Source organism: Eleutherodactylus coqui, chromosome 13 (genome assembly GCF_035609145.1).
Source record: "Eleutherodactylus coqui strain aEleCoq1 chromosome 13, aEleCoq1.hap1, whole genome shotgun sequence".
NCBI classification, from domain to species: Eukaryota; Metazoa; Chordata; class Amphibia; order Anura; family Eleutherodactylidae; genus Eleutherodactylus; species Eleutherodactylus coqui.
This window is the reverse complement of record NC_089849.1, coordinates 32,785,565-32,797,173: the sequence shown is the minus strand read 5'-3', so window position 1 is coordinate 32,797,173 and position 11,609 is coordinate 32,785,565. Positions and strand designations below refer to the sequence as shown.

General features: G+C 42.4%; 1 protein-coding gene across 3 annotated transcripts in view; it reads left to right on the top strand.

Annotated features, from left to right (window-relative positions):
* The first annotated feature begins 768 nt into the window (after positions 1–768).
* SLC4A1 (solute carrier family 4 member 1 (Diego blood group)) overlaps positions 769–11,609 on the top strand; it is a 55,199-nt gene continuing 44,358 nt past the window's right edge. For all 3 annotated transcript variants that reach the window (XM_066586574.1, XM_066586573.1, XM_066586572.1), the window contains exons 1-2: positions 769–892; positions 7,595–7,683. In XM_066586574.1, coding sequence (XP_066442671.1) covers positions 7,666–7,683 — 18 coding nt within the window. In that variant the 5' untranslated portion in view covers positions 769–892; positions 7,595–7,665. The remainder of the gene's footprint in view (positions 893–7,594; positions 7,684–11,609) is intronic.

Sequence of the window (11,609 nt, the reverse complement as noted above, 5' to 3'; positions counted from 1 at the left end):
TAGGTAGGAGATTAGGTTTGTTTTGGTCAAGAGTCCAATTGCTTGTTCTCCTCATTATCATCATCTAACGGACTGAAAATACTTGTGAGATGGTCTCGAAAGTGATCCAGCTCTGTATAATTCCTACAGGGCGTACAGAGGAGGATGTGTGCACAGGTGATCACAGACAATGCCCAGATCTATAATTCATGGCCTGTTGTAGCAGAAAGCGATCCTAAATGTTGAAGGTTCAGTTCTGTTTCATTGCAAGGCCTCAGAAGATGGAGTGTAAGTGTGTGGAGAAAGCCGGAATGAATACTGAACCAGGAGGGGCAAATTCTAAGGGGCAATAGCAGTTCTTGGAAATCAGATGCATTTTTCATCTCATATACAGTAGACATATAAATTTCCTAAAAACATTTTGAAGATGGAATTAAAATTATGTAGAGAAAGTTGAATTTTAAGGAACGAATTAAGGACATGACGTTAAAAAATAAATTTAGGAGATGCTTTATGCCTGCATTTAAGTATAGGAGCCCAACAATGCACATCACAGGATGATGCAGAACTTGCATTAATCTCCCATCAAATATGGGATCCCTGTTGGTTAGTGAGTCTACAACAGTCCCACAAGATCTCTAGAACCCCTCAAAATTATGTATGTCCCTGTAAAAAACCCCACATATTAATAGTGCCTCACTTTTAAGTAGAGGGCTTTGGGGAACATAGCGCAGAAGAGGAGGGGCAGAGAGGTGGAGGTTTGAGGGAACCGTGTGTATGGGGAGATAAGGCTCATTTTTGGCTGAGGGAGGAGGCTCGGTGACGTCGGTGACTAAGGGATTTGGAAGAACAGTTGGTCCCAGGACAACAAGACCCGAAGTGGGACAGGACCCTGCAAAGACTGGTTATCCAGGTAGGTTCCAACTGGGGTTACTGAGTGATCAAAAAATTTAGGGGTATAAATGATCATACTTTTGGGATAGTATAAAAATATAGTACCTAAAAATGAAGTAATATTGGCTGCATGAGAAGGTCTATGGGGTTTGGGGCTAGATGTGCACCATGAATTGAAAGAAGCTTAAAAATGGTCGTAGACTGTGGAATTTGTATATTTTCAGTCAAAAACTTGAGACATTTCTGCCTGAGAAGTAAATGAACCTCAAGAGCTGGGAAAGCTTCTTGGTGGACTGCTGAACAATTAATTGCAATTATTCTTGTTCCTTGCTGCGGTTTTTGGCCGATATGTCGTAAAAAGCCAAAAATTGTCACGTTAGTCAACAACGATGAAGAATATTCACAGCTTGTCTGATAGTAGCTCCAGCTAATTGCATGGATTTCCATTGGTCAGAACAAATTATTTTAGTACCAGACATAATGACTTGTTAATGGCTTTCCCACCATTGAATTAGGTTGGGGTGCTGACGTCTGGGACCTCCAGAATGTCTAAAACTAGGGCTCATGACACCTAGCATATAGAGTGCTATGTCTGCTGATTTCTAGGCATTAGTGGGGGTCACAGCAGTTGGGTTCATCCGATAGTCAGATGTTGATGTTGGGAAACTCCTAGTGTCTTTGGCATATCATGATGGTTTCTGGGATGAAGTCAGTTTAGAATAGATCCACATGGAATATCTCCAGAACATATAGCCCTATTATACATTATATGTCAGTGACAAAGTTTGCCGCTCTAATTCAAATGATGCAACCATCCTCCATTGGTCTCCTCTCTCCACCCAAATGGGCTGACTGCACTTAGATTTGGTTTAGTGAATTAGAGATACTGGTGGTGTGCAAAGTCTGCGCCTGGTAGATAGCAGCTAAGATCCAGGCGGGTTTATATGTAGGGACTGGATGGTACGGTTGTAACGAGTTATTACTCTGGAGTGCTAGAGAATAATGAAGATTTAAATGTTCTCCATTGGTGCTGCAAGTCAAATCAATACCTTCAAAACTTCATAAGCACCAAAAGTGAAGGACAGGGGTATTACAGATGTAGCAAACTTTAACTTTACATCTAGCATGTTAGATACCATGATGAGAAAAACTTAAAGAGCAACCATATTAAAAAAAACTAAAAACTTTTGATGCATCAAAAGTTTTGATCAGCTCTCACCCGAGCGCTGTGCCCCTTTGGCCATCTCAGGCGAGCGCTGTAGTCCCTTCATTCAATGATCAGTGAGGGTCTCAACATCTTCACCCCCACTGATCAAAACTTTTGACAAGTCAAAAGCTCCTTAAATGTCAAATAAAAGGCAACTGCACTTTTAATACCTCATTTGACATTTTTATGGCATGTAAAAATTGTAATCTGTGCCCAGACATCTAAAAGCCCATAGACTACATTGAGGTCCATGCAGTTCTCATGTGACATATCATTAAGACATGAGAAAAAGTTTTATAAAAGTTGCATACAACTTACATAAAGACAGTGTATAGCCCCAGCTTTTTAGGGCTAGGGCTCCACAGTGACAGAATGGCATCCCATGAGTTGTACCATCACAGGGACTCTCACGATCACTTCAGTGTAGCAAAGTGATGGTTGCATCCAACTCGGTTCCACGTTTCCCTTATGGACTGTTGGAGTCCTAGCCTTCATATGTTGGTCATAAATGGATAGATTGGGCAGATAAAATGTATACTTTGTCTAATCTATTTAGACATCAGAGGGAATTGAACACATTAGGTTGTTTGATCAATAAACGGGAATTAGGATGCACCCAAATCCATAACTGCAGAATTCCACGCCAAAATCTGCAGGTCCAATTGCAAATTTTGATGCAGAATTGCAGGCAGATTATAAGCCATTTTTTAATTCTGCATCAAAATCTGCAGATAGCATGCGGATTTTGGTGCAGCATTTACCGCAGCTCGCGGTGCATCCGGTGTCCTAATTTCAGCCTGTGTGAAAGGTCTCCAAGACTATACTGAAACCAGTGCAACAACAACTATTGTATGTCGCACAAAAGCAGCATCTGTTGCAGAAACTTCAAGGCGACCCTCCAGTTCGGACAAACAAAGATGGCCGTGCTGCTTCTCTGACTACTGATGGACACTGTGCATTAGTATGCATTGGTAGTCTAAAGGCCTATTTAGACTCGACGAATGTCAGGCAAACACCCCTCACCATTGACTTAACATAGTGGGTGTTCAGTACTGAACGGCTGCTATATACACTGAGCAATCAGAGAGCAGCTCATCATCAATCGTTTATGCAGCATATACAATGAACGATGAGCAGATTGCTGATCGCTTAGTGTAAATAGCAGCCGTTCAGTATTGAACGGCTGCTGTGTTATGTCACTGGAGAGGGGCGGGGGAGAGCGAGGAGAGAAATGTCTTGCAACCTCACCACCTCCCTGCTGGCCACTCTTTAAGTGCGCCAGCACTACTACACGGGAGCAAGGACACACAGGGACGAGTGTCGGGCATCGTTTGCTCGACATTCGTCTTGTCTAAATGGAACTTTAGACTGCTGATGTGACTGGTAATGGAGGCAGCACTGGTTAATCAAACAGGTGTAGTGTCTTAAACTAATGATGCATACGAACACACAGTGTGCATCAGGTAGTCAGAGAAGTTGGTGCGGCCATCTTTGTTTGCCCAGACCCGGAGGGTTGCTTTAAAGGGCTTGTCCAGATTTAGAAACACACAGCTGTTTCTTCCAAAAACAGCGCCACACTTGTCCACAGGATGTGTGTGGTATTGCAGCTTAGCTCAACGGATCCAACCTGCAATATCACACACATTCTATGGAGTGGTGTAGCACTGTTTTAATTTAAATGGAAAAAAAAAACTGCATTTTTTTTAATCCTGGAAAATCCCTTTAAGTTGCATAAATAGTGCTTTTCTCTATTACAAAGGAGTCAGTTGCTCAGTTCCAAATTCCCATAATAGTTGTGTGAATCGTGTCATATTGTAGCCTTATGTTTTTGCAGAACTCTATAACGATATGCTTTTTCCCTGCCATGCACCCTCTTCCTTACGGGTCATGTCTGGTATTGTGGCTCAGTCTTAGAGGTGTATTGTGATCTCAGACTTTTATGGCGCATCCACTGGGTATGCTAGAAAAGTCTGACTTATCTCCTGTCCTGGCCTCTACTGCCTGTGGCCTTGTGTACGAGGTGGCTGGGATGACAGAAACAGCCGAGTAGTCTTACTTATGCAGTTTCCATAGCTCCCATAGAAGTCAACGGGAATAAGCTACGCTGTATTAGTAACAGTTAGGGACCTTTCCCACAAGCGGAATTATTCACAGGATGCAATGCAATTTACTGTTCTGCAGAAAATTCTGCACCAAAATCTGCATGACTAACATTTGGATTTTAATGTGTAATTGAAATTCTCCTGGCGATTCTGCATCGATTTCCGCAGCTAGACATGCAGATTTTAGAGACGATTTCTGTGACTGCAAATACCACTGTGCCTGCAGAATAATTTGTAAAAAGTTGGGAGACCGCATAGTTTGCTGCGCTATGCTGATTGCGCAACATTGACTTCTACAGGAGTTATGGAAACTTCAGAGCCAAGCCGCACTCACCTGTTTCTGTAATCCTGATCACCTCATACAGAGCAGTGTTCCCATATCGGACATGTTTGGATCAGACATGAACACCGCTTAAGGCCGGAGATAAAAGTCCTGAAAAGGGAAAGTCCAGCATTGGAGAAGGTAAAATCCAAAATTTTTTAGATCTTTTCCGATGCTGGACTTTACCTTTTCAAGATTTTTTTTATTGCACCCCTGAAGCCAGGGTCTGTCCATGCATGGCGCTATTCCAGGTTTGAGTCATTTGTATTACTAAAGGGGTATTCCGGTTACGGGACATTTTTCTTTTAAAATCGATAGATTGATGGGTGTCTGACTGCCGAGACCCCCGCCGATCCCAACAACAGGAGTAACCGTCCTCCTCACTTCTGGGTGGCTTCTACCACCCACAATGATGTCACTGGATGGAGTGTAGGTAGCACTTGCACAGCAGTCGCTCCATTCATTTCAATGGGGTTGACAGAAATAACCGAATAGTCGCATTGAAAATGAATGGAACGGCACTTCGCAAACTTGACCTACGTTCCATTCAATCTGCTCCTAAATACAGGAGCTGCAGCAGGTAGGATGGGGGAAACAGGACCCCCGTTTTCTGGATCTGCGGGAGTCCCAGTGGTCGGAACCCCATTGACCTATCAGTTTCCATCCATCCAGTAGATAAGTGAAAACTTAAAAAAAAAAACATCCTATAACCGAAATACTCCTTTAATTGCTCTTCTTTTATGAGCCTTTTTTTATATGTACCGCCGCAATACCAGATACTGCCCATTAGGGGAGCCATTTGCGGAAAAAACAAACAAACACCTCTTTCTATTTTCTATAATCGTGGACAAACCATATAAGGGGGGTTAACCAAGATTACAAAAACATAACTGTTTTGTTCCAGAAACAACACCACACATGTCCATTGGGTTGTGTCTGGTACTGCAGCTCAGCCCCATTCACTTATATAGAGTTGAACTGCAATACCAGACTAAAAGAAAACAGTCATGTTTTTCTAATGCTGTACAATCCCTTTAAGTCCTATCCTAGATTTGGCTAAGAAGTGTGTACCAACATAAAACAGGCGCATGTCATGGTCTACATAAAGGGAGTTAGAGGTCTTAGAGCAAGAAACGGTTGAAAGAAGGTGATGCGGAGGTGGTTGGCTATGACCTCATGGATTAGACTACAGCAAGAGGGTTTAGATATAGAAGATGGTGACGAAGGAGAGTTTCTTCTGAACACGAGTGTTGGGTGTGGCGGGGATTCCTCTTCCATCCTTATCTTTGGTGTCACGTAGTAGGGAGTTCCCCGTTACTAGGACGTCTTATCAAATGTAACAGAGGGGTCTCGGAGGGAGACATTCAGGGGCGAATATGAAGTAAACAGTTATGAAAAAGCGTTATCTTCCAAAAAAATATTTATGACATCAGGAGTCCCTTAGAATATGAAAAAACTGAGAGGCTCCAATGTAGAAGTGACGGGAATGGTTGTGGGGGGGGGGTTACAAGTTCTAAGGCTTCTACAGGGGTTGACTTATGGATCTGGGGTATTTTAGGTCCAAAAATGAGCTGGACTGGCCAACATTTACCTAAAGAATTACTCTACAGAGAGAGTTGAGTTACTTTTCTTACTTGGATCTCGAGTGACAGCCTGTATTATACTTCAAAGCTGCATTAACAATTCTTCAGGTCTCAGAGCTGGAATCTCTTAACATTGCCGAGTCTTCTGCACAGACCCTGTTCTGGACAGTTACATTCTGGGAATTGATGTCTTTACACCAGGAGCTGCAGAATAAGACTAAATGTACATCTGCGCTAGGGATTCCGTTTTCCTGCTATGTTATGGGAGCTGGAATCCCCTGGATAAACAGATCAGTCTAATAATGGAACCAAGCCATGGCGAATGAAGTCCATTGACTATAATAGGGTTCTGTTTGGTTCTTGCACCTGTCCGGCATGCATGAGTTTTTCGTCTGGGATTTCATGCCAGATCTGCGCTGGAAGCTCTGAACAGAACCAGATGTGAATAGGGCCTAATCTGATGCCCTACAGGAGCTCAGCAAAACTGTTAAAGGGGTTATCTCACCAAAATTACTTATCACATAGCCTTAGGATGGGTGGCAAATGAATGACTGCTGGCAGTCCAACCACTTGGGGTCTCCCAGGGATCAAGGGAATGGCGTACCCAGAGTCCTCTTAGAAAATGCAGCGGTGCTGTGCTTCTTATTACCATCAGCCCTATAGCAGTGAATGACATGGTGGCCAAGTATGTGCAAAGTGGCGTACCCCAGGTTCCCATAGTGGACGGAGTGGCAGGGTACAAGCAGGAAGATCACTTTCTATGTGGCAGCTCAGCTCTATTGAAGTAAATAAGTCACAGCTGCAATACAACACACAACCTGTGGACAGCCGTGGCACTGTGTTTTGAAGAAAAGCAGCCAAGCCTTGTGGGTTGTTTCACATACAGCAGATTTTGATGGAGTTCCTTGAGCCAACTCCAGAAGTAGATTCAAGAGGAATGAGAAAAAAAATAAGGCAAGAACTTCTACTTCTTACTGCTGGATCTACTTTTGGCTTTGACTCAAGGAACAGCATCAAAAACTGCAATGGTGTTTTTCCAGAAAATAAAAAAATGCAGTGTTTGAAGCTGCCTTCCAATGACAACTAGCAGAATTGTGAATGCTGCTCTGAAGAATAATACTGGCTCTATAACTATAAATGGGGTTCCAAGGTGCACATACCCTTTAAGAAGCATCTTCCCTAATAAGGTCCTTAGGTTGTCTTCCAGTAAGTCATATCTAGCAAGCTTCTGTGAGAATCAATATGACATTATTGATCAAATAGAGGTCAAAAACGCAACTGAAAAGCCTTCAGATGAAAATCTGCTGCTTCATGTAACACACTGAAAGTGGATCATCTGAAGTTTGTGCCCTAGCATCAGTATCATAGCCACACAACCTATATGTATATCACCCCATACCATATCAGAGGTGGTAGTACCAGGGTCACCTACGTAAAGGGTTAACAGAGATCTGGGAGACATGTAGTAGGCATACAGCTTCTTAATATCCCCATCTTCCCTGCATAGGTCTCGGTCCTTGTGTTATGTTCACCACTCACCGGACACTGGAGCAGCCAGGGAAGTAACCAGCGGACAACATGACAGCTAAAGGACAGGTAAGAAAAGCCAGGTCTTCACTGTTCATCACAACACACAATGCTGGCCTTAGGTTAGATCAAATGGAGAAACAATACTGGTAGCCAGTGAATTTCAACAGGTTTGTGATAAGATTTGTCCAACTTCTCTTTTTATTGTGTCACTTAAAACCACAAGACACGCGTTTCGGAGTAGGCCCCTTCATCAGACAAGCTGGGTTAGACATAACTCTTGGGGCTAGAAAATAAACCCAAAAGCGCTGGTGTTACCAGAAGGCACCGCGAGCCTACCTGGGAACATCAGAAGTGATCTTCCTAGTGAAATTGATTTTCACACAAATCTACACTCTTTTTTTCTTCAGCTCCTTGAGACATCTGGTTCCCGGACATCCAACCGGGCTCTGGACCCTCATAAACACCCTTTTTCAATCTCTTTGGCCTTAGGTTAGATAGCACCCTGTGTGAAATTTTATTTGGCTCCCCTGTCATAAGAAATGAACAACATATATATTGTACTGAGGCAGACTGTATGTATTGTGCTTGTATAGAAAGCAGCATATCCACACCAGGACAGCTCAGTAAATAGGTACAGTACAAAAACCAAGTTCATACCATAAGTAAACCCCCAGAACGAACCTCAGTACATAAATACTACAACCAAGTTCATACCATAAATGCAGCCCCAGAACCAACCTCAGTACATAAATACTACACCAAGTTCATACCATAAATGCAGCCCCAGAACCAACCTCAGTACATAAATACTACACCAAGTTCATAACATAAATGCAGCCCCAGAACCAACCTCAGTACATAAATACTACAGCTGAGCTCATACCATAAATACAGCCCCAGAACCAACCTCAGTACATAAATACTACAACCAAGCTCATACCATAAATGCAGCCCCAGAACCAACCTCAGTACATAAATACTACAACCAAGCTCATACCATAAATACAACCTCAGAACCAACCTCAGTACATAAATACTACAACCAAGTTCATACCATAAATGCAGCCCCAGAACCAACCTCAGTACATAAATACTACAACCAAGTTCATACCATAAATACAGCCCCAGAACCAACCTCAGTACATAAATACTACAACCAAGTTCATACCATAAATACAGCCCCAGAACCAACCTCAGTACATAAATACTACAACCAAGCTCATACCATAAATGCAGCCCCAGAACCAACCTCAGTACATAAATACTACAGCTGAGCTCATACCATAAATACAGCCCCAGAACCAACCTCAGTACATAAATACTACAACCAAGTTCATACCATAAATACAACCTCAGAACCAACCTCAGTACATAAATACTACAACCAAGTTTATACCATAAATACCGCCCCAGAACCAACCTCAGTACATAAATACTACAACCAAGCTCATACCATAAATGCAGCCCCAGAACCAACCTCAGTACATAAATACTACAGCTGAGCTCATACCATAAATACAGCCCCAGAACCAACCTCAGTAAATAAATACTACAACCAAGCTCATACCATAAATGCAGCCCCAGAACCAACCTCAGTACATAAATACTACAACCAAGCTCATACCATAAATGCAGCCCCAGAACCAACCTCAGTACATAAATACTACAGCTGAGCTCATACCATAAATACAGCCCCAGAACCAACCTCAGTACATAAATACTACAACCAAGCTCATACCATAAATGCAGCCCCAGAGCCAACCTCAGTACATAAATACTACAACCAAGTTCATACCATAAATACAGCCCCAGAACCAACCTCAGTACATAAATACTACAGCTGAGCTCATACCATAAATACAGCCCCAGAACCAACCTCAGTACATAAATACTACAGCTGAGCTCATACCATAAATACAGCCCCAGAACCAACCTCAGTACATAAATACTACACCAAGTTCATACCATAAATGCAGCCCCAGAACCAACCTCAGTACATAAATACTACAACCGAGCTCATGCCATAAATGCAGCCCCAGAACAAACCTCAGTACATAAATACTACAACCGAGCTCATACCATAAATACAGCCCCAGAACCAACCTCAGTACATAAATACTACAACCGAGCTTATACCATAAATGCAGCCCCAGAACCAACCTCAGTACATAAATACTACAGCTGAGCTCATACCATAAATACAGCCCCAGAACCAACCTCAGTACATAAATACTACAACCAAGTTCATACCATAAATGCAGACCCAGAACCAACCTCAGTACATAAATACTACAGCTGAGCTCATACCATAAATACAGCCCCAGAACCAACCTCAGTACATAAATACTACAACCAAGTTCATACCATAAATACAACCTCAGAACCAACCTCAGTACATAAATACTACAACCAAGTTCATACCATAAATACCGCCCCAGAACCAACCTCAGTACATAAATACTACAACCAAGCTCATACCATAAATGCAGCCCCAGAACCAACCTCAGTACATAAATACTACAGCTGAGCTCATACCATAAATACAGCCCCAGAACCAACCTCAGTACATAAATACTACAACCAAGTTCATACCATAAATACAACCTCAGAACCAACCTCAGTACATAAATACAACAGCTGAGCTCATACCATAAATACAGCCCCAGAACCAACCTCAGTACATAAATACTACAACCAAGCTCATACCATAAATGCAGCCCCAGAACCAACCTCAGTACATAAATACTACAACCAAGCTCATACCATAAATGCAGCCCCAGAACCAACCTCAGTACATAAATACTACAGCTGAGCTCATACCATAAATACAGCCCCAGAACCAACCTCAGTACATAAATACTACAACCAAGCTCATACCATAAATGCAGCCCCAGAGCCAACCTCAGTACATAAATACTACAACCAAGCTCATACCATAAATGCAGCACCAGAACCAACCTCAGTACATAAATACTACAACCAAGTTCATACCATAAATACAGCCCCAGAACCAACCTCAGTACATAAATACTACAGCTGAGCTCATACCATAAATACAGCCCCAGAACCAACCTCAGTACATAAATACTACAGCTGAGCTCATACCATAAATACAGCCCCAGAACCAACCTCAGTACATAAATACTACACCAAGTTCATACCATAAATGCAGCCCCAGAACCAACCTCAGTACATAAATACTACAACCGAGCTCATGCCATAAATGCAGCCCCAGAACAAACCTCAGTACATAAATACTACAACCGAGCTTATACCATAAATGCAGCCCCAGAACCAACCTCAGTACATAAATACTACAGCTGAGCTCATACCATAAATACAGCCCCAGAACCAACCTCAGTACATAAATACTACAACCAAGTTCATACCATAAATGCAGACCCAGAACCAACCTCAGTACATAAATACTACAGCTGAGCTCATACCATAAATACAGCCCCAGAACCAACCTCAGTACATAAATACTACAACCAAGTTCATACCATAAATACAACCTCAGAACCAACCTCAGTACATAAATACTACAACCAAGTTCATACCATAAATACCGCCCCAGAACCAACCTCAGTACATAAATACTACAACCAAGCTCATACCATAAATGCAGCCCCAGAACCAACCTCAGTACATAAATACTACAGCTGAGCTCATACCATAAATACAGCCCCAGAACCAACCTCAGTACATAAATACTACAGCTGAGCTCATACCATAAATACAGCCCCAGAACCAACCTCAGTACATAAATACTACAACCAAGCTCATACCATAAATGCAGCCCCAGAACCAACCTCAGTACATAAATACTACAACCAAGCTCATACCATAAATGCAGCCCCAGAACCAACCTCAGTACATAAATACTACAGCTGAGCTCATACCATAAATACAGCCCCAGAACCAACCTCAGTACATAAATACTACAACCAAGCTCATACCATAAATGCAGCCCCAGAACCAACCTCAGTACA